Source organism: Cavia porcellus, unplaced genomic scaffold, assembly GCF_034190915.1.
Source record: "Cavia porcellus strain 051 isolate PalLab524CR breed Dunkin Hartley unplaced genomic scaffold, mCavPor4.1 scaffold_15, whole genome shotgun sequence".
NCBI classification, from domain to species: Eukaryota; Metazoa; Chordata; class Mammalia; order Rodentia; family Caviidae; genus Cavia; species Cavia porcellus.
Window position 1 is genome coordinate 24893949 of NW_026947498.1, and position 27360 is coordinate 24921308.

A 27360-nucleotide genomic window follows, 5' to 3' on the forward strand; every position below is an offset into this window, starting at 1 on the left:
ATTCAGAGTCCAAACATTTAAGAGTTTGAAATAGTCTGAATGTTCTGTGTATGTCCAGGGAACCATTTATTCCACGTGGGATTTATTTTTTCTGCAGGATTTGGCCATGTAATTAATGAGTGAGGAGTTATAGTAACTAGGAGGAGGGTATCAGAGGAATCTCAGAGCCAAATTTGGAATTGTTTGCCATGGATTGATTGGCCGGAACTGAATCACATGGTCCAAATGAACTATTAAAGAGGCTGAGGAATTTGCCAACTTCTGTGTAGAAGAAGAAAATGACTCTTTGTTAAAATTCATTAGTATGGAGATTCTTTAAATACTCCAGCAAGCCTAAGCAATAAAAATGTATACAAATTCTTTTGAAGCAACACACAAATGACTTTGTAAACTATATTATCTTAATTTTATAGATGAAGCGATTTTTAGATCATATTGTAAGAGATAGAACAAATTGGTTCCAGAGTTCTAGTTCGGAGCCAGTGTGCCTGTCTTGTTCCTACTCAGGAGCACATCTATTACCCCTTCTCTTTGCAGAGATAATGGAGGGGAAAGAGGCTGAGGATTTAGCTCAGCGGCATAAGCACCAGCCTTGCAAGCAGGTGGTTGTGAGTTCGATTCCCGGTACCAATAAAAAGAGAGGGGAAAAAAAAAGGCAGTTGATAATGGAGTGGAAATACTGCTTCAAAGTGAGAAAAACTGAAAACTTTCCTAATGAGTAGTAAATAGCTTACTTAGTAATATTCTGCAATCTCATCTAGAAGACTTTAAAATAGTTTCATCTCTTTTTGATAATTTAAATATTATTCAGAATAGAAACTGAAAAATAGATGACCAAAACACCTGTCAAAGTTCCTCCAGCTTTGCCAGACAGTGTGACAGTCCGACATGAAGTGGAGACAAGAGAAACAAAATTGTAGGTAAGTAACAATCTGGACTTGAACCAGCATAGAGACAAACTAAAAAACTGAAACAGGAAAAAGAAAAGCCTCTCAGTGCTCATGATGCTATAGAATTTTCAGTGACCTTGTCTATAGCAATTATATTCAACAGTAATTTCAGCAGATCACTGAAGAAAAATACCTTTGGTGAATAATTTAGAAAAATGAGAAACTAAAGAATGGAAAATTCCTCCCATTGCTAAAAACCACTAATATTTATACCTGCCATGTATGTATTTGTTTAATTATTAATGGTGCAAATGTATTCAAAGTTTATATTCCTCCACTGTATGAGGAAACAGTTATTGAAATTTTAAAAATTAAAACATCGGTAATATAGAGGCTTGTACAATTTGCATCCAACTGACAAAAGCTGCCCTAGCACTTTGCAGATTTATGTGTTTGATCTTTAAATCATTTTATATTCATATTAGCTTATATTGGAAAGGCTAAAATTATTTGGAGAACAAAACCACTGACTGCTGTATTCGTTTTCACAATGTGAAAGTTTAATCAGCAGAGACTAAGAAAGATGGAGAGAATTTTCCATCAAATTGAAATACTTTAATATGAAGTACCTTGTATTTCTTATTATTTGTGTCTCTCTGCATTTATTTATAAATTGGGCCACAAAATGTTTTTCAATTTATTTTATTTTATCACATAAGGAAGATATGTCTAACTTTTTAAGAGATTATATTACCTAAATTTCCTGCTGATGTCGAAGAACCAGAAACCTCATATTTGTACAGTGAACTGCAGGTCTCCATAGGCAGTTAGAATTTAAGCAGAAACAAGACACTTTGCATATTGGAAGAAAATCAGAATCTGCTCCCAAATGATCAGTTCTGTGACAAAGCCCTAAAAAGTGCAATTGGATCACATGTGCCCCTGGATTAATTCCATGGTATTATTATAAGTGAGAATAAGAAACTTCTTTCTTAATTTAAATAATTCAGGGCCAGGGATTTAGCTCAGTGGCATAAGCAACTGCCTGGCAAGCTCAAGGTAGTGAGTTCAATCCCCAGTCCAAAAAAAAGAAATAAAAGAATTCAGTATGAAATGAAATATATTGGAAAGACAATTCAGTGAGCAAACAGATATCAGAATCTGGCGCCTATAGGTATGATGACTCTTTTTAAAAAGTCTTTGACAACCTCTTCTTTTTAATAATGAAAAGTGTTTCAGTCATAACATAAATTTTTCTATTAGGATTACAGTTCTTTATTGTGAAAATTCAATTATGCAAAGTTGAGATTGAACAGATGGACATGGAATAGTTTGGCAAAAAATTAAAGGGATTTTCTTGGTTTTAGGATACTGTGACATAAAAATTCAAAGAAGTGTTCTATTTTACATCACTTAAGTTAGGCTAAAATAAGAACTTGAGATCTTTAAAAAGAAATCGTAAAACAAAAGGGCAAAACTTGAACACAAACCTTCCTAGTGTGTCATGGCTAGTGACTGAAGTTACACTTAAAAATTTGCAAGGTGGACAATTTTGCTTACTTTGTAAAGTTGTTAGCCTAAACTACATGTGAGGTTATCAAATTTATTACCCAAAACTTAACTACTCTTTCATTTTGAGCAAACAGGTGGTTAGCCTTTGGATTTGACTAAGATATATGTTTGTGTGTTTTGTGATGGGCAGCTAAATGCTGACGTTAGGAAGAGAAATAAAAATCACAATCTTGTCAATGACCTCTGAACATTCCTATGTGTTAAAAAGATTTTTAGGCACACACATTTTAAGGTGCACATATTAAAGATGTACACATTTAAAGAAATATAACAGTGTTGTATATTACTGTAATATTTATTCAAAAAGTGTTCATGAAACTTCTCAGTCAAGATAGAAAATGGTTTCCCAAGTTGATTTTCGTTCTAGAGAAAATAATCCTTTTTTTCTTGACAATATCTGGCAGATATTTGGTGAAGAAAACCATAATTTTTAAATGAAATACTGCTACATTTTAGTTAACTTAAATCTCAAAATCTAAATAGATGGTTTTAATAACTCTTACGCGAAGTACCAAAATACGTTTTGTTTTTGGTACATAGAAACAAATTAGTGAATACTTTAAAATGAATTGATTGAAATTGGATACATTTCAGAAAAATGTTATTGAATTTACTTAGTTTCCCCCAAATTCTTTTTGGAAGGAGGTGGAGTGTAATAAAAATTAATATAGAAACAAAAGAGTCAAAATTGTTGGATTGTTAATGATTCACTTGTATTAATTGTCTTGTGCCTTTTGTAAGTAATAATGAATACAATTTATTAAATGTGACGTTTCCATATTGTATGTGAGATAATACCATATAAGAATGTCTAAACTGAACAAATAACTCATAGTGACATACAGGCTTGAACAATTCTTCGTTTTTGAATATATGGACACATAGTTCTGTTTAAGTGCACCAAGGGTTTTTATAAACTGATCAATCAATGCAAATTCTTGACAGTGTGTCTGCAATCTGAACACCTTAAAGCATTCCAGGATGCATAGTCCAAACTAGGAATATAAATTTTATAATCCCTTCTGGATTTACAGGATGATTGTGCTTTTTACTAGCATGAGTCATATATATTCAGTTTTTCATCTGTACAGTGGAAATAAAATCAACCACATGAGTTTTGTAAAGGAATTTAACAACATAATGACTTTTTTGCAAACTAAACCAATTTCTGAAAACTCTTACGTGCTCACTGCATGCCAGTACATATTAAAATAATTATTATGGATCAAACCTTTGACTTTTCCATATATACAGCCTTTCAATTATGACAAGAGCTTGTTGGAAACAGTAAGAAAACATGGATTGAGGTTTTTCAAATTATACCACATCACTGAGGAATCTAGTGTGGAAAAGAAATGTGTAATATTTTATACCCTTTGTTGTACAGATTCCCTTCACATAGTTAAGTTTACAGATCTACAGAATGGGCAAATCAAAATTCAATCACTAAGAAGGTCATTTGATCACCTTCCTCAAATTAGGGTTAATTAGTAGACTTTGGCCTATGCTTAGCTTTGAGATGTATTAAAATATATATCTTGAAGGCATACTTTGAGGTTATCATAATGTCGTTTTACACAAAAGATGCCTCCATTTCCTTTCAATTTTCTCTATTCAGCTGCTTGTTTAAAAAGTAAAAAACAATTCATAGTTGCAAAGGATTTGAAATCAAATGCTTATTTGCTTTCCCACATGTTAAAACCTCTAAGTTGTTATTAGGGTATGGAGAATTCATTGTTCTAAGCCACTTTTGGCTTTTTATCTTAAATGAAAATTTTAAAAAAAAATGCTTTTAGGTAATGCATTGGTAAAGTTGAATTTCTAACTTCTAGAAAATTCAGATTTAAAAGGCCATCTTTTTAAAAAATAATAATCTATTTCTTAATTGGATTTAGTGCTCAAATTATGTGAAGTCTAATTGAAATCTAAACATTTCTCCAATAGAAATGTTATCAAGTCTCTACAAAGTAGGTATCTGTTCTTCTGAATTTAATGACTATTTTTTTCTGACTGAGGACTCTTTACTGCTATTGCCTTAGAATGGGAATTTAGGTCACATTCCCAAACTATCCTTTAGGAGAGATTCTGAAAAGATTTCCTTTAGTCACATTTTTATCAATGAAATATTGACAGTTCTTTTAAAAATTATTTATGAATTCTTCAAATGAAGCAGAAAAGATGAACTATAAAACTTCCTTGTTTACAGATATTTCCCCATAATTCAGCAAGTGTGTAGGAAAGAAGGCAGCACCCATAGGAAATCTCTGGCTTGTTTTGATACTGTCTTGGTTATTTTCCTCTTCTTGCTAGGACAAAATACCCAACACTAAAAATGAAGGAAGGAATGGTTTATTTAGTTCACAGTGTGTGGAAGTTTCAGTTAATACTCAAGACTCCAAGACAGGATGGTATGACACATGGACAGCTCTCTTTTTTTTTTTTTTTTTTTTTGGTCTTTTTCCTTTTTATCGGTACCGGGGATCCAACTCACGACTGCCTGCTTTCAAGGCAGGTTCTTATGCCGCTGAGCTAAATCCCCAGCCCCGACACATGGACAGCTCTTCAAGGCAGCAGCCACCAAAAGCAACTGGAGCCAAATGCAGAGACAACAAGCCTCTTTTCCTCCCTTACATTGTGTGCAGGCCACTCACTTGCCCCCCAGGGCAGATGTAGCATTTACAAAATCTCTGGACCCTGCTCTTGCCAGGCTAAGGATGTCTACAAAATAAGGATCGCGGCTCCCTGCTGAGTCTCTTAAAACTTTTAAACTCAAGTTGACACAATGGATTAATCATAAGAGTTACTTTTCGTAATCATGACTACAAAATAAAGATGCTTGACCAAAAATGTTCATTAAATATAACTAAATTTCCCTTAAATAAAAATCTTCTCTATATGTTTTTTGTTATACTCCCTATGAATTGAAAAGTAGTATTTTCTTAGAAGACTTTGGAAATTAGTGGATGGATCCCCTCCAACCAATCCCTTCTGCTCTCCACACATAGTCTTCCTGTTTCCAAGTGGTTTTATAGGTTCTTAAGGAAAAGTACTTACAGTTGGTGAGTCTATCTAGTGTAAAACAGAATTTATCTTTTGCCTGACAAATGAAGAGCCATAAAAAATCTCCATATGAAAAATATTCCCATTTTCCTTTCCAAGATTCATTTTAAAGATCTTAAAATGTCACATGATTTTTAAAGCCTGAACTTTGTTATTATGGAGATCCCATTTTCAGGGAATTTTTTATTGCTCCTAAATAAGGAAATATAGCTGAGATAAGCACGGGGTATTATGTATAAGAATGGGGAAAACTTTATAATCCTCAACTTTTAGCCTATTCAAAATGTTTAAAATGAAAGAATTGTCAGTTACTTATCATTATATCAGACAGAAGAGACGTCTATTCCCCAACTTTTTTGGATTTTTGTAGACCACAGTTGTTATCTGAGTTAGAACAGGGAGGGATGAGAGGAAGGGAATGTGGTGACTGTTTTTTCCTTTTAGTAGGTTAGTCTTTTTCAACCTGGTGCTAATTCTGACTTGTTACTGTGAAACCCCAAGAGATTTGACTTCAGTCTACTGACCGCTTTTTTCTTTATAACTAAATAGTGTACATCAAAAGTGTGCTGAAATTACTCTTGATGCTTCATAAGAAAAATAACTTGTTTTATTCTTCTGCAAGAGTATTTCATTACAAGTGTCAAGCGTGCTGGGAAGTTGGGAAGAGTCCTCATAATCTCTTAAATGTGAATGTCGCTGACCACTTTTTAAAACACATCATAACATAGCCATAATGGGCAAGGCAGAATTGAGTTAAGTGGCAGCACCAAAGTGCATCTATCCAAACAAAAGGCTCTTCCTCAATCGCCATCACATGGAGAGACTCTTTCCTAATAGTTTCCAGTAGGGGGAACTAAAGACTCACTCTCTGCCTTCGGCGGCTCCGGGACCCGCGCCAGCTCCTGCGGGCCGCCTCCTCCTCGTCACCCGAGCAAGCATCAAACAGCCAGCGGAGAGCCTGTGATCACACGTGGGCCCGGCCACGCTGGGGCACCTCAGACCCTGCCATCCCCTTGATTTCACGTGGGCGTCCTTCATCGTCCCCAGCCCCGAGTGACATTCGTTTGGTAGTGTTTTGTCATAATTTTGGTGGTTTTTTCCTCTTTGGGCTAAGTCTTTCTTTCTTTCTTTCGGCTTTTAGTTCAGTTAGGTGGTCACCTTTCCGCGATCAGCAGGGTACCAGTCTCGGGAGGCTCAGGGTCCCAGACCCCCAGTCTCCCCTGCCGCTAGGCTCTTTGATCCCCGCTCCTCCCTTCCTAAGTGTTCTCTGCAGAACTCGCTGGCACCCCACGAGTGCCGGCAAAGTCCTCTCTGAGAGGTCACAAGGCGACTAAGAGAGGAGATGCCACCCCTTCTTCTCCTCCGAGGGGGATTCGGTAGCCCCAGTTCTAAGATCCAGGCCCTCGAGGGAGGACCGGGAGCGGATAGCCAGATTCCCCACCCTGCTCCGGGGCTTTTCCTTTTCCCCCTCCCCCTGTGGGAAGTACCCTCACACCACCTTCCAGCCCCAGGGGTGCTTATGTTTCCTTCCCGGGCCTTTTCTCCCTCCAGCTCAGCTTCTGGGGTGAGGGTGGGGAGTGAGCGAGTGTGCGACTTTAACGGGTCACGAGGCTGCGCCCCGGGTGCTCAGGGATGATCTTTTTCCAGAAGCGCGTGCGAGCTCCAGCAGACGGCGGGATGAATAATTAGGAAGGGCTTGCGCGAAATCATTCACCGAGAAAATTACCTGCCCATTAAACGGGACGCGGCGAGGAGCGGGGGCCAGCGCCCACCTATCCGCTCCCGAGGCGGGAGGGAGGAGGAGGGGGTGCCCGAGAGGGGCACAGGCTGACCGGTGGCCCGAGCCCCCGCAGCCGGCGGAGCTCCAAATTTGTTCACATCCGTCCCCCCGGGACTCTCCACTCTGCAGACCCCGCCCCAGTCCCCGGGGGGCCGTTACCCCCTGCAAGGGCGGAGTCTGCAGGGGGTGAGCTCGGCGCCACCCCTCAGCTCCCACCCCTCCCCGGGCCGCTCCGAGCAGCTCGCGCTGCTCCCCTCCCTCCTCCCTCCCGCCGCCTTCTCCTCCAGGCTTCCCAGCTCCGAGTCTTTCCACCGCGCCGTGCGGGAGGAGGCGGGCGCTCCGCTGCGGGCCGCGGCGGCTTCTGCCGGCTGCACCGCGCGCTTGGACTCCCGGAGCCGGGTCCAGGGCTCCCTCGCCCGCGCCTCGCTCCTCCGCAGCCGGGGTGCCAGAGCGCTCCGAGGGGTGGCGCAGCCTCAGCCCGCCCCTCCCTCCACCCCCGCTCTCCTGCTTCTCTCCCTGCCTCCCTCCCCGCTGCCTCACCACGTAGGAGTTCAGATTCTCCACCCGACTCGTCCTGATTTCCCTTTTCCTCTCTTTTGGAAACCAGAGAGGTGGAGGGAGGCGACGAGGCTGCAAAGGAGAGGCCCGCCTGCAAAGTGTTGCTTTGACACATCCGTGTGATGGAAGTTAAGTGAAAAACAAAAACAAAAACCAAAAAGCAAAAAGCAAAACAACAACAACAACAAAAACCAAAAAAACTCCGGGACGTGTTGCTGCTACAGAGAGGAGACGGGAAAGAAAAGCAGTAGGCAGGCCAAGGGTTTTTCGGCAGCGCGCTGGCAAGTTTGTGGAATACTTTCTAGGAATTAGGTCTTTTTCCTCCCCCTTCATCTTCTTGACTTCTGAAGAAAGAACTTGGCTTTGGATTGCAATGGAGCCTAAGGAGAGAGGGTTAGACACACTTGAATAATCCCTCCGCCTGGGGTGAATTTGTGGGAATTTAGGAAGCCAGAGTGGAAATACAGCAGCCTTTGAAGTACCCTCCGTTAATTTGGATGGATCTAAATGTGTCCTATTCAAGACCTCTTCACCAACCCCTTCTGAACTTGCGATGATATGCTCTTCTTGACTAATTAGTGTCTAGGAAAGTCTAAACTTTGGAACTACCTCTTTTTTTGATACTTATTTTTGTAGTTTGCTCTCTGGGATTGGTTTCTTAAACAATCTGGATCCTTTTTAATATGTCAAAATGAGTCTGCTGATGTTTACACCACTACTGCTCTGTGGATTTTTATATGTTCGGGTTGATGGTAAGTCTGAAATGCTTTTTTAAAAAATCTTTTATCCTCTCCTTGCCAATATTTATTCCTAAGTCTGATGTGGGTTGTAAGTAAAATAACTGTCTGATCGTCTGTTTTGGACTGGCAGGACCTCTTTAGAGGCAGAGGTTTTGTATCTTTTGTTTCTAAGCTGCAGTATGTGGAACATGTTCATAGTCACCCATTGTTAATGTTGTAATTAATTGAAGAGTTGGATAATAAATGACGGACTCTCAGATTTGCTGGAAAAAAAGAAACATGAGAGTAAATCTCTTGCAAGAGTGTAATGCTGATTTGCCTGCTTTCAAATTGGTGTTTGTTCTCGTGTCCAAACTTTAGGTTAGACATTCAAGTGGAGAAGTATAGTACCACACTACAAGGTAGGTTCAGTGAGTGAGGGATTGGAGACTGGTGATCTCGGGGATCAGTGTGTATCACCTGTGAGCCAGGTGAATGCTGTTCTACATGATATCAGAATAAAGAATTTAGATCACAGAGAAAACTGTCAAAGTGAGAGTGGGCGATGCGCCAGCATCAGCTCCGGGCTGGCTGCAGGCGTGGAGCACTCAGCTCTGTCCCCAGTGGGCAAACACAATGGGGACCTGAAACAGGTGCTCTAGGTGTCTCCCTCTAGGTTGAGTCAGCCTGTCAGGCAGACAGCGTTCTGCTTCTGCTTCTCTTGTCTTTTGTTCTGATTTGATTCCCTGGGATATTTTCATGAGATGAGACTGTTACAGAATCCTTTTGTAGCTCTTTTGAATGAAGAGTGGAAATAATCGACATGATTTGTTTTCATAAAAATAAAAAAAGTATTTGGTAGTAGTCTCTTAGGAACATTAATTTTCGTATCAGTGGAAACTATTGATGTGAAGAGGACCAGAGCATCTCTCCACATTTCTGTGGATTGTAATATTTATAATTTTCAATTATTGTATTTGTAAAGAATCTGAGATGTATTCATCCAGACCTTTAAGCCATCCTAATAGTGTGCTGCTACACAAACTTTCTTTAGCATTTGCACGGTGGACACTACCTATTTTTGCCCATTTGTGGGAGCTAACTTTGTTCCTGGCAGCTGCTGCTGCACAGGACCTGATGTATGAGACTCAAAGAGGAAGCCTTTCTATAAACATGAGGCAATTTGGATGAGTTTACCTACTGTCAAGTGGCTGTTTTCAATCATGGACTACATGAGTACCTTTGCCCCCCAGCAATAGTAGGAAAGGAATGCATGTGTGCTCACCACTCCTCTCTTACCCTCCTAAGTACAGCGGTAGATGTGCAGGAATTGAGCATCTTGACATTATATTATGGCAATATCTATGGTCATTCTCCATTCATTTTCTTCTCTAATACATCTATCTTTACAATACATTTACATTACCATAAGGAAAAGATTTTACATATTTATTCGAAATGTGTTCAGTTATCATGGTAAGACTTTGGGGTAGCTTTTTAAATAGTATATCCCCATCAATCGTGATTTTACATATCTCAATAACAAATGCATGAAAAAACTATATATTAGACTATGGAATTATCAGTAAGTTTTTTTTTTTTTTTTTTTTTTTTTTTCTAAATCTGTGTGTCTGTAGGAGAAATCTAATTAAATTGCTCACTGGAAGTGACAGAGGGAATCAGAAGAGCTTGGTGTTACAGAATGTAATTAATGTACCAGGGTGTTTGGAGATATATGAAACAAATGCAATTAACCAGCTTGCTGGAACAGCAGTAGCAAGACATCATTTCTCGCTTCCTTCCCTCCCTCCCTCCTTCCTCTTCCTCCTTCATTTCTTTCCCATGGTTTTGTCATTCAATCTCTCTCTTTATCTTTCACACCATCTCCTTCCTGCTGTAAAGACACACCTAGAACCTTTGTTCTGATTTGGCACTACAGGATGAGGGGACAATTTGTACTCAAGCCACACTTATTGCAGAATTTCTAGTAATGAAAAATTCCCGGTGGTTGACGACTGAAGATTTTTACAAATTTTTTTACAAAAATTTGTGTGTATGATTCTCATTTTGTTAAAGAAAACTATGCACACTCTTACTGAATTAGTGTAAATTGTATGTTTGACATTGGGTTGCCTTTGGATACTTCAGGATGATGACAGCTTTTCCCTGGAGATAGTTGAAAATTTGGAATTTGGACAACACTGCCCTCTAGGCTGTTTCAACACCTTGGGACTGCTGCTCACTGATCTAATGAGGGGCTTAGTGGGTGGTACAGCTAAGCTTTGTTACCCTACCAGGATTTTTTGGTATCTACTTACTGATTGTCCTTCTTGGGGGTGTGTGCTTATCCTGTCCATGAATTTCAGATTTAGAGAAGCTTGTACCATTTCAGAGATATACTGACTACCCTTGTGCTAGACACAGAAATTAATTTTATGCAGTGACAAATGATACACAGATTTGCACTGAAATTTGCCTGGCCAGTAATTTATATGTGCATTTTTATAGTGCATGAAAAATGTTAGTTTTGCCTCCTTATAGAAGGTATATGCTAATATTATTAATGGTTTTTCAGGATCCTGTCCCTGTGACAATCCATAGAAAATAAATTTTAAATTAGTTAAGAACTACAAACTCTTCTAGTTTTGCTGTAAAGATCTTCTCATTTAATTCAGAAAATCACAAGCATATTGTTTTCTATCATTATAAAAGAGGATAGATATTGAGATTTAGCCTTTGTATTCCAGATTTTCTTTGTTTTTAAGTAACAGTAGTTTTTAAATCATTGGGAAATAATGAGAACCATCACAAGACTTTTTATTCCCTTCTTTATCTTATGCTTTATCTAGTGACAATTTTATAATACTTTCAAAAGCTATTTTTAAAATAATAGTGATTTTTCTCCTGTTTTTCTCTGTAAATACTGAAATGAAAACAACGCACATATTTTGAGGAGCAAAGATAATGTGTATGCATAGTACATATCTGTTATCTCATATGAGTTTATGTACTTTACTGAAGTGCATCTTTCAGCTATGGGCTCATTATCATAGCCATATATGGCCCACTTTAAAACTCAAATTGCATATAAATAACCTGAAGTTTGTTCTTGCAATTATGCAGTAATATGTTTGAATTGGCTTTGTTTGAATAACCTTTGATGCTATGCAACACGTGGACAACAAATCAAAAGGATTTCTTAGAATATTAAACAAGACTATCTTAAAGAAAAGTAAAAGTCATCATTCTAAAAAAGAACATTTCTAATCATACCTTTGGTGAACAGAATAACATCTTTTACAATAAAAATGTGAATACATGGCACATTTCATAAATATGGATACATATGCAGTGGTGATGGAAATGTCTGTATATTTGTGGGATGTAGTAATATCTAATTAGGAATTTATATAATCTATGGAGATTTTCTATATGCAATTTGCTTTTGTGGAGAATATTAGAGTAAAAAGATTTTCATCTAACATATCTTTTCCTTTTCTTTTTTTTTTTTCTTTTACTCCTTTCTTGCCTTCTTTCTTATTTTTCCATTTTTTGGGGGAAGGGGCTGTTAAGAATTCGAGAAGTACTTGAAGAAAGGAGAAGATAGGTGGTGGTGCTCCTTAAAAATAATTTAGGAAAGTTTTATTTGATGGTGATATGTTAATATTTAAACTTCAGATTTTAACCCTGATTAAACCCCAATTAGGATTTACTCTTTACTTTTCTTTTAGAGTGCTACATAGCTTTGTTTTAACTTGGTTTGTATGACTCTCATATATTTCTGAAGCAAAAGTCTTGAGAGCTGAGTTCAAGCAGAAAGGTGAACTTATGTAAGATCATTTTATTGATTTATTTTAAAAGAATTGTTATGCTTCCTATAAAGCTATCACCCTAAGTGGATATATTGACATCAATATTTATTTTCTTCTAAATCATGATGGAAGAAAGAATGAATGATTATAGTGTTTTAAAGAGAATTTCCTAATAACCTTTCAGTGTTTTATTAGGGAGTTTTATCATCATAAAGATGTAAAATAGCAACAACACAGAGTTACATACTCATTCAAAACTCTACTTTACCTCAAAGCAGTGTTGGAGTAACTTGGGCTGCCATGTTTAGCATTTGTTAAAGTATTTTCACCCATTCTGTAAGATCTATCATCTAATTTCTCCAGGTTTTATGCTAGTGCTTAAGTTTAACCTGATACTTATTGAACTGCCTTCATAATTTATGGAGGAATATAATATCCGTGAGGATGCTCCTTGGCACGCTTCCACAATTACGTTCTTGTTTTGGTAGTGGGAATCAAACTCAAAACCTTGCGCTTGCCAGGCAGGCGCTGTGCTGATGAGCTGTATCCCTGGCCCTCTTTCACGTTAGAATCTCCATCTCTTGGACCATTACTTGACATATACCTCTGACAGCTTCACATCTTGATTTGATATCTAATGATACATTAAACTCATGTCCAGAATAGACTCTGTTCCTTTTTCTAGTAACTTCCATCTCAATAAATGTCTTCAATATTAATTTTTGATGACATAAAACAGTGAATCTCTCTTGACCCATTCTCACAGCCCACATCCACCTTTATAGCAAATCCTTTGCAATCTATCTTGGTGCCAGGCATTAATTTTCACCATATTTTATGAACCCATTCAATCCTTTGTAGAGCTGAAAGATTTTCCAGTGAATGTCACAATGTTTGCACCTATATTCTGCCATTACTTTCCTATGCTGGATTAACACATATCATTTGATCCATGCTCTTGTGTAATTAATTTTATTGTTCCCTATCCCAGTTATCTGCACACTGTCCAGGTTCCACAATCTTTAAAAATTCTCCACGAGGCACAAGTCTTTCTGTAGTTCTTGTGCATGGCTTCTACTCAGACCTCTTCACAAAGGTATACAAGACTCCACAAGTTCAGACCCTTCTCTCCCTCCCTAGCTTCATCTCTTCAACCTCTTTAAGTAGAATGAGGATTCAGAGATTTCTTTTGATCTGCATTCCTGAGTCATAGCCTTTGCATTTGTTCTTTACTGGAAATCTTATCTAGATCTTTGCCTTGCTAAGAATTTCTTTGACTTAATAAAGTTCCCTTTCCAATATCACATACTTAGAAATATGAATGTGTTGAGTCATTTTAAAAAATATTGCTATAACAAAGACATAATAAAAATATAAAGAGAAAAATTTTACTTTGGCTCGTAGTTTTGAAAGTTTGGTCTCAGTGCAGTAGGCCCTGATTTTGGGCCTTATATGAGCAGTGTGTTATGGTGGGAGTGTGTGTTAGACCCAAACTGCTCATGTTATGGCCAAACTTAAAAAAAAAAAAAAAAAAAGCGGGGGCGGGGGCAGATTGGGAAGTGACTGGAAGTTCACTGTCTTCTTCAAGGGCACAACCTCAGTGGTTTAAAGTCCTACCACTAGACCCTACCTGCCACAACCCACACAGCCAGTCCTGACATACTAAAAGGAAAGCTGGAACTGGGTGGGACCAGACCGCTCTGATGCAGATAATGATAGCTCAGCATGACCTGTATCTTTATTTATACACAATAAAAAGAGAGGAAAGTGGGCTGCAGTCAGAAGTGCAAGGTCTCATTGTTTGGCTGAGAACACTGAAAGCAAAATATTCCCAGAACTACCTGTGCTGTAATCAACAGTGAGAAATACCAAGGCCAGACACCTACTGGAGTGGCTTTGCTCCTGTACTAACTACTTGTGTATATAACTCACCTATAACACTGTGTTCTTATAGCTAGCCTTGCTCTAGCCCTCAGTGTGTGAGTGATCCCTTGCCAGCTCAGTCACAGCTCAGTCACTCCCCACACCTACTAAAACTACTCCTTAGTCAGTACCTACTCATTAGTTAGTACTAAGGATTTAGTGCTTTGACCTTTGGCAGACATTCAAAATTTAAACTCTAGCAATGTAGTACACTATCTAAAATTGTTCCTCTTGAAACATTATTGGGTGTCCCCATTTAGCTGTGTCACAATAATTATCATAGCATGTATTACCTTCTTGAGGGGTATGTGGATGTATGTATGTATATATGTTAAGAATTGGAAAGGGTTTAAAATTTCACTCCATCTGCAAGCTAAAAAGTTAGAGTGCTACAACTGCATAACCAATGGCAGAAAACATGAGATTCCTGGTTCAGAGATGATGGACTTCATTAATCATGCTATAATAATTTTCCTAACTGCTGAACCCCCATCCCAAGGGTCCCTGATGGATGAGATAAACACAGGGGATTCCCCTCACAGTTTAAGAACCCTGACCTTGGGATCTGAACATTTTATGGTGGTAAAAGGTAATTTGACTAACGTTGACCCTGGAGAAAGATTGTATCTTAATTACATTGAACTCTAAGCAAATCTGTCTCCTGCTCTAGAAGAATGCCATCTATATTTTCTAAGGCACAGGAAGTATGGTTCAATAAATATCCTTGAAAATATAGTTTGGAAGAAAATGGTAGTTAGCAGTGCTGGCAAGGGATGCGTAAACAAGAGAGACCAACGTGTTCTCCCAACAGCAGATAGATATAGGCGTTGATTTGTTTGTCTGATTCTTCCTTTAAAGTTCTATGACAAGGACTTAGCTTTGACTGTCATGTTTACCAATCACCTTTAGTACTTAGTGCACTGAATGACACATGCTGGATAGTCAAACATCTGTTGAATACATGAAAATGTGTTTATGGAATGCTTTAGAGATACAGATGCTTATGGCTTAGTTCAATACATGAAATGCTTACTATTTGAACCAGATTTGTGTTTGTGTGTGTATTAATGTATAGGAAAGGGGAGTTATCACATATGCATATTGACAAATCACATCATGATTTCTGAGGTTTAATATTCTGCATTTCACTTGGCAGGAGATACAGAATTGGCCGCTTTCTTCAGTATGTCTCTTTGTAGTCAACTGGCCTTTTTTTAAAAAAGATGATTTTCACATTCTTCCCTGATCTCCAAACTAGTACTTCTGTGTGTTTTCTAATACACAATTGATTGGCATGCTGTTTTAACAAAGGTCTCTTTCCTCACATATGTGTGATATTCTTTAATAGGACTATACACACTTCCCAATACCGAAGGACACTGACTATATGCTGATATGCGGTCCAAATGTTCAGACAGTTCTGTAGACTTAGTTGAGTTTTATTTTCCATTACACATTAGCAATAAAAGTGCTTATTCTAGTTTAAAGATAGAATCAAACACATTAGTTTTAAATTTGATCACCATATATATATATATATATATATATATATATATATAATAAGTGAAAAAGAAAAATATTAAAAGTATTGCTACAGAACTAGTCTATAATCCCAGGTATTATTCCGAAGCTAGTCTATAAACCACTCGGAGCAGGAGGCAGGAGAATCGTCATGGTTTCGAGGCCAGGCTGACCTCTATAGTGAGTTTAAGCTAGCCTGATGTACATAGCGATCCTATCTCAAACAAAAGAAAACAAAACTGCTCTACCTGATGCTGCCATGACACTAAACTGAGATATATATATACTCTGTAGTTTTACAGTTTTGCATATCAAGAGTATGTCTTCTTTGTAGACTTACTTTTGATGTAAGTTCAAGAAGCATTAATTGGAAAATTTATTTCTCAAAACTAAAATAAATAAATGTAGTTTTTCTCTAAACTTTGCATTGAAATATTTTCTTTCTTCCTAAGAACTTCATTGACATGTACTTTGTGTTGGCTAAAACTTATCCACTTAAAGTGTATGGTTAGTTTTCTAAGTGTTTAGAGTTGTACAACTACCACTAGAACCTAATTTTATATTTTTATTGCTCCAAAAAAGGTTGTACCTTGTTCCTTGTCTTCTGCTGCTGAAATAATAGGAAAAAACTAGTCCAATTTCTATTTGTAGAGACTTATTTATTCTGGACATTTAATAAAAATGGAGTCATGCAAAATATGAGATAGTATTTTGTGACTGGCTTCTTTAGCATCATGTTTTCAAGCATCATTCATGTTGTCATTCACTAGAATTGACAAATATTTGTATGTTTGTTCTTTGACTTGCCACTTGATGTATGTTTATGTTATTTCCCCCTTATGATGACTGTTGCTGCTTTGAACATTTATATGCCAATTACTATGTAATTGTATGTCTTTATTTACCACTGTAGTTAACACAATTAAACTTATCATTTTTAACAGAAATTACAAGTATATTAGAGATAAATCATAAAATAAAAACATCACAACTAAAAGTTATTCATGTAGTTATGCAGCACAATTCTCTGGTTGAATACATGGGGTATTGAAGCTAAGAGTTGTCATGTAGTTTGTCACAGATTCCCTCCTTATTTAGTAGTAGAGCTGAATCTGGAGCCCAGGAATATTTAATCTCTCTACTAGGAACCCCAACTCCTGGTTGAGGACACACATCAGGAGATAAGAAGCTCCAGGAGCTTCACTGCCGAGTTCTACCTCCTATCAGATCACTGCTGGTCTTAGCAAGAACTACTGAGTAAAAGTAGCAAGCTTATTTACTTAGCAAAAGTAGCAAGAACTACTGAGAACTTCCAGTTCCAGGGGTCAAAGTTTTCCACTCCTTTTGGCACTCTAATTCAACTCCTCTTCTACTTCCGGCTCAAGCAAGGGCCATTTTCAAGGAGAAACTGTCTTCCAAGAACCTCAAAAGACTGGGGGCTCTTTCTGGTTTCCTAACCCTGAAACTTAGCAAAGAATTCCAGCCTGCTGTTCTTGAAAATGATCAACTGTTTTCTAAACACAACAATAATAAAATTAATTTGGATTTGTTGAGGTTATCATTTGATTCAACACATGCTTATTGAGCAACTGTTTACAGACAAGACAACTTGCTGGGTTCTGTGAGAAACATAATGATGTGTTAAATTGATCCCACCTTTTTTTTTTTTTTTTTTTTTCTTTTTTATTGGTACGGAGGATTGAACTGACGACCACCTGCTTGCAAGGCAGGTGCTTATGCCGCTGAGCTAAATCCCCAGCCCCCAAATTGATCCCACCTTTAAAGAAACTACTACTTAATAGGAAGGGTAAGAAATGTTCAGAGCACCAAAAAAATTAGATCTGGTAAAAAGGAACATGAAAACATACATAACAAAATCTAGGAACTCCAGCAAGAAACAGGTAATTTCTAGATAATACAATCTGAGAAAAGGCCACACTGAGTGTGTCAGTCATTACAACTGGAATTCAGAGAGTCGAGGGTTTTTTCATAGTCAAAATGATCAGAAACTGCATTTCAGGCAAAGGAGGAACAAAGAAATGAGGGAGAGGGCAGAGCCCTTACCTACGGAAAGGCAAGATGCCTAGTTTGATCTCAGTGTAGTTTGTCTGTACGAAAGGAGGGTAATACGATGATTGAAAGTGTCAACAAAAATGAATGAATTTGAATAAGTATTTTTTTCTGTTCCTCAGTGTACTTACGTGTTAAAGAGGCATGTATATGTTTCTCTCATACATTTGTTGAGCAGAATAGATAATCTTATATATATACATAATCATATATATATATATATAGTGCTTGTTATTTTATAAGCAGCATCTGTTATTTATAGTTTTTACTGATAGTAACCTTTGTAGTAATCTTTTTATTATATTATTCCCTGCCTAATATGAATAAGGAAATAAGTAGAAGAGGACTTGAGATATCAAACTAACTTTTGGCTATATTTAGGATATCTTGTATAGTTTCCATATGATGGTGCAAGCATGAACCCTCAGGTTGTCTCTTACATGGACTCACCTGTGGCCACACCTGTGCATGAGTGACAAACGTGCTACGATATGTGTATTTCCATTGCATCATATGCCTATTACGGAACAAATGGCATTCCCAGGTGGATGCAGTTGTGAATGAAAGGGGTAAACAAGGGAGGCATGCTGCAACTAGCATTTTTTGTTATCAAATAGAACATCCTGGTATAATGCTGCATTTTCTTTCATGTTGACTAATTTACATTTTATCCAGAATTTTTTTACTCAATGCTTTTGGTATAAACTGCCAAATGGATAAATCTTGTCCAAGACAAATTTATTGAGTTATAAATAAATACTAATACAGAAAAAAATAACATGATTCTCAGGATTATTCAGATTTGTATCACTATTGGTTGTACATATCAGAAAAGTTAACCTGAATAAAACAACATCATTATTATTGAGAAAGGGCATAGCTAGAGTGGCCAGCAGCTATGGATTGCCCTATTAGTTTTCCAGTTTATTAATTGTATTCATATAGATCATTTCCAAAAAAAGATTAGATTTGACTATGGGATCTCCAGTGTCTCAAACTTTAATTCTTTTTTATTCTAAGTTCTTCTGTTATGCTAAGTAAATAACTAATAAACTATTTATTAGTATTCTGGGGCATATTTGAAGAAGAAAATTTATTCTGGAAAAAATTACCCAGAACCATAAATATCTGTCCTTGAGAAAAAACACGGTTCTTTGTCCAGTCTGCATATGGAACCTCCCTGTTTGGATGAGAACTCAATAATATTAATATAGAGGGGCAAATATCACTCATTTAATGGTAAATGCATACTTTTATCTATTAATGACACAATAGTATGTATGTTTTATTTATAAAAACATAGAATTTTAAAATTAAAGTTGAGAAAATAAACCTTATATCGAGGTATTTCAAGTGTATGACCACTTTAACTTGAACCATATGCATCCTAGAAGTTTTCCTCAGGAGGGTTAACAGACATTTTTAAGTTTCTGTGACAAGGATTGATGTGGGATCTGTTTTCCTTGTTTTTGCTCACAAGCCTTTTTGGAAATTAGCTGGAGAACATGGAAAATAACTCAACTATCCCATTATAATACTTTTCAAGTTTAAACAAAGAACATCCACTCAAAACCAGACTGGAATTTAAGGGATTTGTACAAAACCTCTGCCACAGTTATAGCCAATTAAAATGCTCATAAGTATGATCAAAAACCAGAGAGCTTTTGACTTTCAAAAAATTAAGTCAAGAGCTTTTTTTGTAAGGAAAAGTTTATAAATATTTATAAATCAAGGCTAGAGCCACACTTAAAAGTTTTATAGTACGTTTCTAAATACTAGCAAAGACTTACCATATGATTAAACTAATTTGTTTCCATATATCTCATGATTACAGAATACAATTTTCAATATTATATTAAATTATGAGAATTTCACAATCTCACAACAAGCACTCTCAGTGGTATTTTATATCTTTATTTTAGAATGAATGTCAACTTTTTTGCCAAACAGCTGCAATAATTGAGAACGTATTTCATTCCGTGTCTGTTAAATTAGGGAATATGTTTTTCCTTGTCCACCTTCTGTATCTACAGCTATTGTTTTCCCCGGTACCTTAAATGTCAGCAGTAGCAACAACAATGTATTAACTAAATATAAATTATGTTATTTCTCATCATCATCATGAGTTAGAGAAGAAATTAGGGAGAGAATATAAGCTTTTAAAAAGAAATGCCAGGTACAACATCTTTCTTTTTTCTTCTTTCATCCAAAATTCAGTTTGAAGAGATATTTAATTTGATGGTCTCAAATTCTGTACTTTAACTTTCTCACTCTTGAGTAAAATCTAGCAATACAAAAGCTTTTTCATTGGTGTGCCATGCCTACATTCTCAGGTCTTGATGTTGTCATTCAGTTGTAGGGTGCTTCTTTTTCTTCTCAAAACATGGCCAATGCTGATTCATAACTTCACGAGAAAAGAAGAGCTAACATATTGAAGTTGAGTGTTTTTCACTGGCTCTCATGAAATATGTGAGTGATTTTGTAGCTGAGTATGATTTTAAGTGCTTCAATCCCACTCTTACGATTTGAAATCTTGGGTAATGTCAGTTTTTAATACAAAATGAAAAAATTACAAAAAAATGTACAACTTATGGGTACATATTTTGGGCAAACATAGCTCTTTCCGTCCTTTTATACAATGTGAGTAAATTGAGTTTGATCTGTGCCCTATACTCACAATCCGACAGACTTTTGTTTTAAGAAGAACATTGTCCTAGTTATGAATTCACATTGTACTTTTCTGTTAAACTTTTAACACCTGTGATGTTCGTCAGTTGGATGGCATGAAAGTCTCTAGATTTTTTTAAACTTCCAATAAATGTGTCTCTTTATGTGATATTTAAATTCTAAATCATTTTTTTTCAAAAAGTTTAATTTTTCAAGCATGGGTTAAACATAACATACAAATAAGACTACCAGGAAAAGCTTTTATAGTCTGTTCTCCATCAGGATTCAGTTCTATGGTTTCTAAACAGGGGGTGCTGTAGGATTCATGCATAATTTTTACACTTAAACTGATCCAGGAAGCTCAGGGTACACCTGAGAAGGATGCTCTTTATGAGTTATAAGGGGTTGCTGAGGATAGTGCATGGCAAAGTAAAAAACTGAGCTTTTGAAAAGAGTAAATTGGTCCAGCATTTGACACTCTATAGCATGAGACAAGGTGATATTTAGTTCTATGGATTGTTAACATTCACATAAAACAGAATTATTTAGCATTTACTGAATCTTTTTGATAATCAATTTGGGATCAAATGCAAAAGAACATGTGTCTGCTTTGTATGACCCCAAATTCTTCCGTTTTCCCTTTGAGCAGATGACATGCCTTCTTCCCTGACTGGTATTGGTTGCTAGGAGAAGTGCACTGGTTTGGTCCCTTCTTATCCAGCAGTAAAACTAAAGAGTGTATTGAATGAGAGAAAGAGGCAGAACACAGTACAGACCATGAATCACGACTTGTCTCCAATATGTCCACTTTGCTCCCATTTTTTTCTTTATAAACTTTTGTTTTACCAATGATGTTTTCTTTTAGTCATTATCTGTAATCCTTCTGGGGCCTGAGGGAATGAGGATTGCTAAAGAGAGGCTGTGCTGCTAAGAGTCCACTCAGAGCGATAATAAAGGCCTTGAGAGTTATTCATGGGGCCACATGAGTGAGAATGCCCTATTCTGTGAATAGCATCAGTCAGCTGCCTTTGAGATGGGGTGATTAATACCTTCTGTTTTTAATGGAGAGGGAGAAGGCAGACAAGAAAGGTCTTCATCCTACTTTGGCTATTTTGCAAATTAGGGCTTATACATTGTCAAAGCTTTTCAAAGAGAAGTTGCTAAATTTTCAATACCTGCAATAGTCTATTTTTTAAAGACAGTGTTTTATGAACTGTTAATTGTGACTATTGTCCAATGAAACAGAAATGGTGAAAATATCCCAAATGAGCACTTAAAATAAATCAGTTACCCATTCTTACATTTTTTGCAGTGTTTGTGATGGCACTGAATTAAATGCATGATGTTTGTGATCATAGAATGTTGTCTAGTCAGATCTATTTCACAACATCCAAATAACATGCTTGTTTGTTTGATAAAGAAACTAATTATAATACTCTTGAGAGTTTAGAGAAACATCTAATGAGAAAGTGTTAAGGGTGGCAGGTGTTAGTTTCCCATGAGCTCTTAGAAATGGGAGAGTCTGTGATTAACAGAGAAGTTGTTATTTATATGTGCAACGTATGCATTTGTGTTGTATCTGTAAAATCGTGTAGGGGATTAGTGCTGGTATAATTATAATTCCCATTACCTCTTTTTATATCTCTCCATTGCATATATAGCACAGTTCAAATAAAATTGCTTGTGTTTGAGCCTTGGTGATTATCTGATATTCATGGCTACACCATCTTCCAATTCTTGTGTTCCATGTAGAAATAGAAAATGCGAGCTGATGCTGCTTTCTCAGCATGCATGTAATGCTATTAATATTTAGATGGTAAAGTAAGCCAAGCAAACTGTTATATTTTTATACTCTTATTCTGTTTCTTATTGTACATTCCGTTTTTTTTTCTTTCTTTTTTTCTGTTTCTTCTTTTTGTACGGGCAATACAACTCACAACCTCATGCTTGCCAGGCAGGTGCTTATGCTGCTGAGCTAAATCTCCAACCATTATTGTAAATTTTATTAGGCTGATGTAGCAGCCTAATCTAGTTCTTCTGTATATACTCATGTTCACTTAGAAGCTTTTACTTTGGTCTAACTATGAGCACAAACATTTTAGAAACTCTGTGACACTTCCTGTAACCTGTTTTTCACTCTGAGGAAGTGAAATATCTTGTTAAGAGGTGGTAATACCCAAGGGCAATCAGAGATTAAAAATGTAACGATTTGGTGAGTGATGTCTGGAGATCAGGTTTAAGTGAGGTCTGATTTAACATCTTAATTAGTGACATAACAGAAGAAAATGATAAGGAAATTTTGTACCTCAAACTCTTCCTCCATAAAAACTATCGAATTATTTTAAAAAATGTAGGCTGGCAAAACTCTTAGCACAGTTAGGAACTAATGCTTTATTTAGAATATAGGTGTAAACTAATTCTTCAGGGAAAAAATAAAAAAATCTAGATGTCTAACTAGAGGGAGAAGGCAGTGAAGCAATAACACCAAAAAGGCCCAAGGGATGAATGCAGGACGAAGAGAAAGGGGAGAATGTAATTCATGTTAGAAGCATCACATCCCGGTGTCAGGGTCATGAGATTATAGTGCCCATTATATTGCATTGCTAACTATGAGAATTGTCTTTTGGTTAACATGGCTTAAGTGCCATTGGAATACTCCTCCCATTTTGTACTTTGGGGCCAGAGAATGAAAGATTTTGGCAGGTTAGACAAGAAGTTGGTACTAAGATAGAGCCTCTAGAAAAATGCCTACTTACAACTAGGGACAGTTTGCTTTTTATCCCTGTGTTTCCCTGCCTTGATGATGAAATAAGACTATTGAGGCAGACCCTGTTTGACATTTTGAAATATTACAGGAAAGCTGACAAAAATGTAGCTGTATTTAAAATACTTTATGAGCTACTTTTCAGGGCTTTGTGATGAGAAAAATTTGGAGGCAGTGAGCTGGGTCTAAATGGAAAATATTCTTGTGTCAGAATGATTGTTGACTTTAATTATAGGAATTGTTGAGTATAGAATTGCATTGTGGTTCAAAGAAAAAGTAGAATTTATGTAAGACCACTCTATCAGTAGGCAAGAATTTAATCAGATGCATGAACTGAACAGAATCCAGAACATAATCCTCTTACTACTTTCTACATCAATGAGATCTTGTTGGGTGGACATGTGCCCTTTGGGGTTATACGGTATCAGAGAATGTGAAAAATTTGGTAGTCTCTGATTTACAGAGAGCTGCAAAGTGATAACTGATGTGAGTAATGTGACTTAAGATTGCCTACATAAGTTGGAGTTCTTTTTTAAAGTTTTCTTTTGGGGTTGGGGATTGAGCTCAGTGGTATAAGTCCCTGCCTGGCACATGGGACATTGTGAGTTTGATTATATATATATATTTTTTTTTCTTCTGATCCTAATATTTTGAATAGTAGAAGGCAGAACAATGCCTGTGAACTGATTTTAAAATCACAATTTTGTTTAAAACACTCTCAAATATACTCAAAAGGCACCATGTACAAATGTTTGATAAGCCCAAGAGAATGCAGAGCTGACTTCCAATTCTCATTAACTCTATCGTGTTCTTGCAGTCTCCAGGTACTTTTGTTCATCAGCAATGTAAGCAAAATTCAGTGGATCAAATATCTCAGAACTTTTCTATAAAGGAAAAGTAATACTGTTTTTACATTAACAGCCATAGACCTCTGTTATGCTGCTCAATTTTGTCTTTGTAAGAAGAAAAGTGACCATAGGTCACTTACATTACAGTAGGTTATTTACAGTAGGTAAATGAATGTGTAGGACCATGTTCAAATACAACTTATGTAGACAGTAAATTTGAATTTTCATTTGAATTTTGAGATTACAAAATAGCATTTTTCTTTTGGTTCTTTATTTTACCATGTAAAATAATTCTTATGAGTTGTAGAAAAGTTTAACAATGAATCATATGGTATCTGAGAGTGGTTAAGTTGCCATAGAGACTGTAAACTAGTCATTTTTATTAGATTAATTAAAGATAGAATGTGCTGGGTTAGGGTAAGTGATGGATGGATTTGGAACTCTCTAAAATATTATTTCTGCACTCTGTCCTCTTCTATTCTTTCAGTAACTGTTGAGAGAGCTCCTACATAATGCAGTTGATTGAACTCTGGTTGAATATAGGGGCAGAGATTCCTGGAAATGGGGTTGGAAGCTTTCTTGGAAATGACTTAGCCATGGAAGAAAACCAGTGAAACCCAACTGGGGGTTTTATGGTGGATATATATTATTGAAAACATAATATGTAACTTCCCTGAGGGTGTTGTTAGAGAAAAACTCATAAAGAATAGAATGATAGAATAGGTGAGTGTCAGCAGATGTAATATAAAGGATACTGATTCAAAAACTGTAGTGAAGGTAGCTTTGAATTAGACTTTGGGGAAGAAAGAGAAAAAAGAGGAAAAGATACAGGAGAAGGAAAGAGAGAGTGGGAGAGGGAGAGAGAGATTAAGTTAAAGTGGAGGATTTAGTAAGAGGAATCAAAATTCAGATATCACCAAATAATTTTGTTCCACCTTTCAGAGTGTAGGAAGGGAGATTTCCTTAATATTCTCCTTTAGTCTTCCTCTAAAGTGAAGATGTGATCATTTCTTACGCTACTTGAGATTTCTTCTTTGTCCAGTTGTTTGGACTTACTGTCAACTTGAACTATAATTTTGTAAGGAATTTAAAAGTATAACTTTGATTTCTATATACATACTTTCTATTGAAAAACACAAACAATTCTACCTTTTTCATATAGCAAATAGAACATCTTTAAAACTTAAGAACAGTTTCACAAAATCTTCCAAAAGAAATCTCTGTCTGCGTTCTGACAGGAGGCAGCAAGACAGGTGTTTACATCTTAGTCCATTGTACATTTGATGAATTACACATAGTAGGGTTCAGCAAAGGTTGGATGCATTTAATTTATATTTATAGGCAGTGTTTCATATAGAAATGTATATATTTTATGTCTTCTGGCTTAAAAAAAGTCCAAAGTAAAACTTCCTGTGGAAATCAAGTTTCTTCCTTCCAGTAAATGGAAAACACTGCGTGGAGTGGAAGAAGCCTGGATCTTACACTACAAACCAAATGTATCTCCTTGCCGTAATTAGTAGTTACTAAGACTATAGACCTGCCTGAGAGTAAAGTCCTAAAGGAGATTGTACAAGTGAGATTCTCTGCTCACGGCATAAATATGGATTTCTGTTTTCCCTAGCCCTTAGATTTCTCCATATTGTACTTGTGAAATAAAATGTAGCTGGCTTCTCAGTAATATGGTCATAAAAATAAAGATGGAGAGCAGTGAGAGACGATGAAATCCAAACTCTAGTTTCCAACTGATTTTTTTTTTTTTTTTTGGTCAGTTTTATATGATTGTCATATTGTGGGTCTACATCATAGCCAACATTTGAAACAAGTGGGCATTGTGCCACTTCAGGACATTTAGTGATGGAGAAAAGCCTCAACTACACAAAATCTTTGTGTGTGTGTGTGTGTGTGTGTGTGTGTGTGTCTGTATGTGTGTGTGTGCACAACTTGGCTGAATTAAACAAAAACTCAAATTAATTTTCTAAATCTAAATTTTGGAATTTGTTAACTTTAGAATTATATTAATTTTAGAATTAGAGGAATAAGTGGAGAAACACTCATTGGCTATGTTTTTAAAGATAGACCTAGTACAAATATAGTCACTTGGAGCTCATCTTTTGTGAATTCCATACATCTTCTTTTTCTTCTTTTGCCTTTTACTTCTTATTAAATTTCTGCATCTTCCCACCATAATTAAACCACTTTTGCCTCTCTTGTATTCATCATGATTAACAAATAGCATGTAAATATTAAAAAAAAAAAACAGTTGTCCTGCTATTAGAGATCCCTGCATAAAATATATTCTGGGTTTGTGGATTAGGTCAGTAAATTGTGTAATGTATCAATGAGGTGCTTAAATTTTCATAATCATCTGTGAACTCAGAAGGGACTACTTCTCAGATGAGGCATATAAAAATGACTAAAGCTAGCACATAATCTCATAATGAATCTATATATCAATATGGGTGTTGCAAATAAATATGGTGGGCTCATCTTTTTTCCTCTTGTGAGTCTATTCTTTGAAGATATTTTATTGGTACTTTCAACTTTAATTCTATCTGAGCATTAAAAAGTCTTTGAGAAATGTATGTATTTGGGATTCTCAAATATATATTTAATATAATATATCCACATATAACTTTATATATGGAATTGGAGTATCACATGTGTTATAAATATAAACTTTTTATGCCAGAGAGACCCAATCAAACCCAGTGGGATAACTTTATTACACACAACACCAATGTGCACTTCTGTAGGTTTCTGTATGTTTAATCATTTTTTTTATTTATACCTTTCTAAAGAATATTTATAGCATGAAATTTGGCAAGATGATTGTGATGAGACATAAATTTCAAGTAGTTTTGATATATATTAAATAGAAGATCTAAGTAGAGAATTCACACTGTATTTGCAAATAATTGTATGATACTAACAATAATGCTTTCATAAGAGAATTTAGAATACATGTTTTGGCATTTATTTCACACAAAGAAAAAAATGTCCTTCCGTGAGAAATTAGACCATCTGATGGCTTGAAATACTTAAGTAGTAACTTTGTATAACCACACGTAGCTTAAACAAGTCCCAACATGGCAAAGCCCTCAGAATAACACAAAGGGATGACAGTCTACCCTTGTGTTTCCCAACTTTTTGTCTAATGTAGCTAGGGTGTTCTTTAA

At 36.4% G+C, this 27360-nt stretch overlaps 1 protein-coding gene across 11 annotated transcripts in view; it reads left to right on the forward strand.

Moving 5' to 3' along the window:
* Robo2 (roundabout guidance receptor 2) overlaps nt 1–27360 on the forward strand; it is a 1616745-nt gene that overhangs the window by 1064773 nt on the left and 524612 nt on the right. Inside the window, exon 1 of one of the 11 annotated variants that reach the window (XM_063224741.1) lies at nt 7615–8612. The exons of the other annotated variants lie outside the window; for them this stretch is intronic. Within the exon in view, the coding sequence (XP_063080811.1) occupies nt 8552–8612 (61 nt within the window). The 5' untranslated portion in view covers nt 7615–8551. Of the gene's footprint in view, nt 1–7614; nt 8613–27360 lie in introns of those variants that run through there. 11 annotated transcript variants of the gene reach the window in all.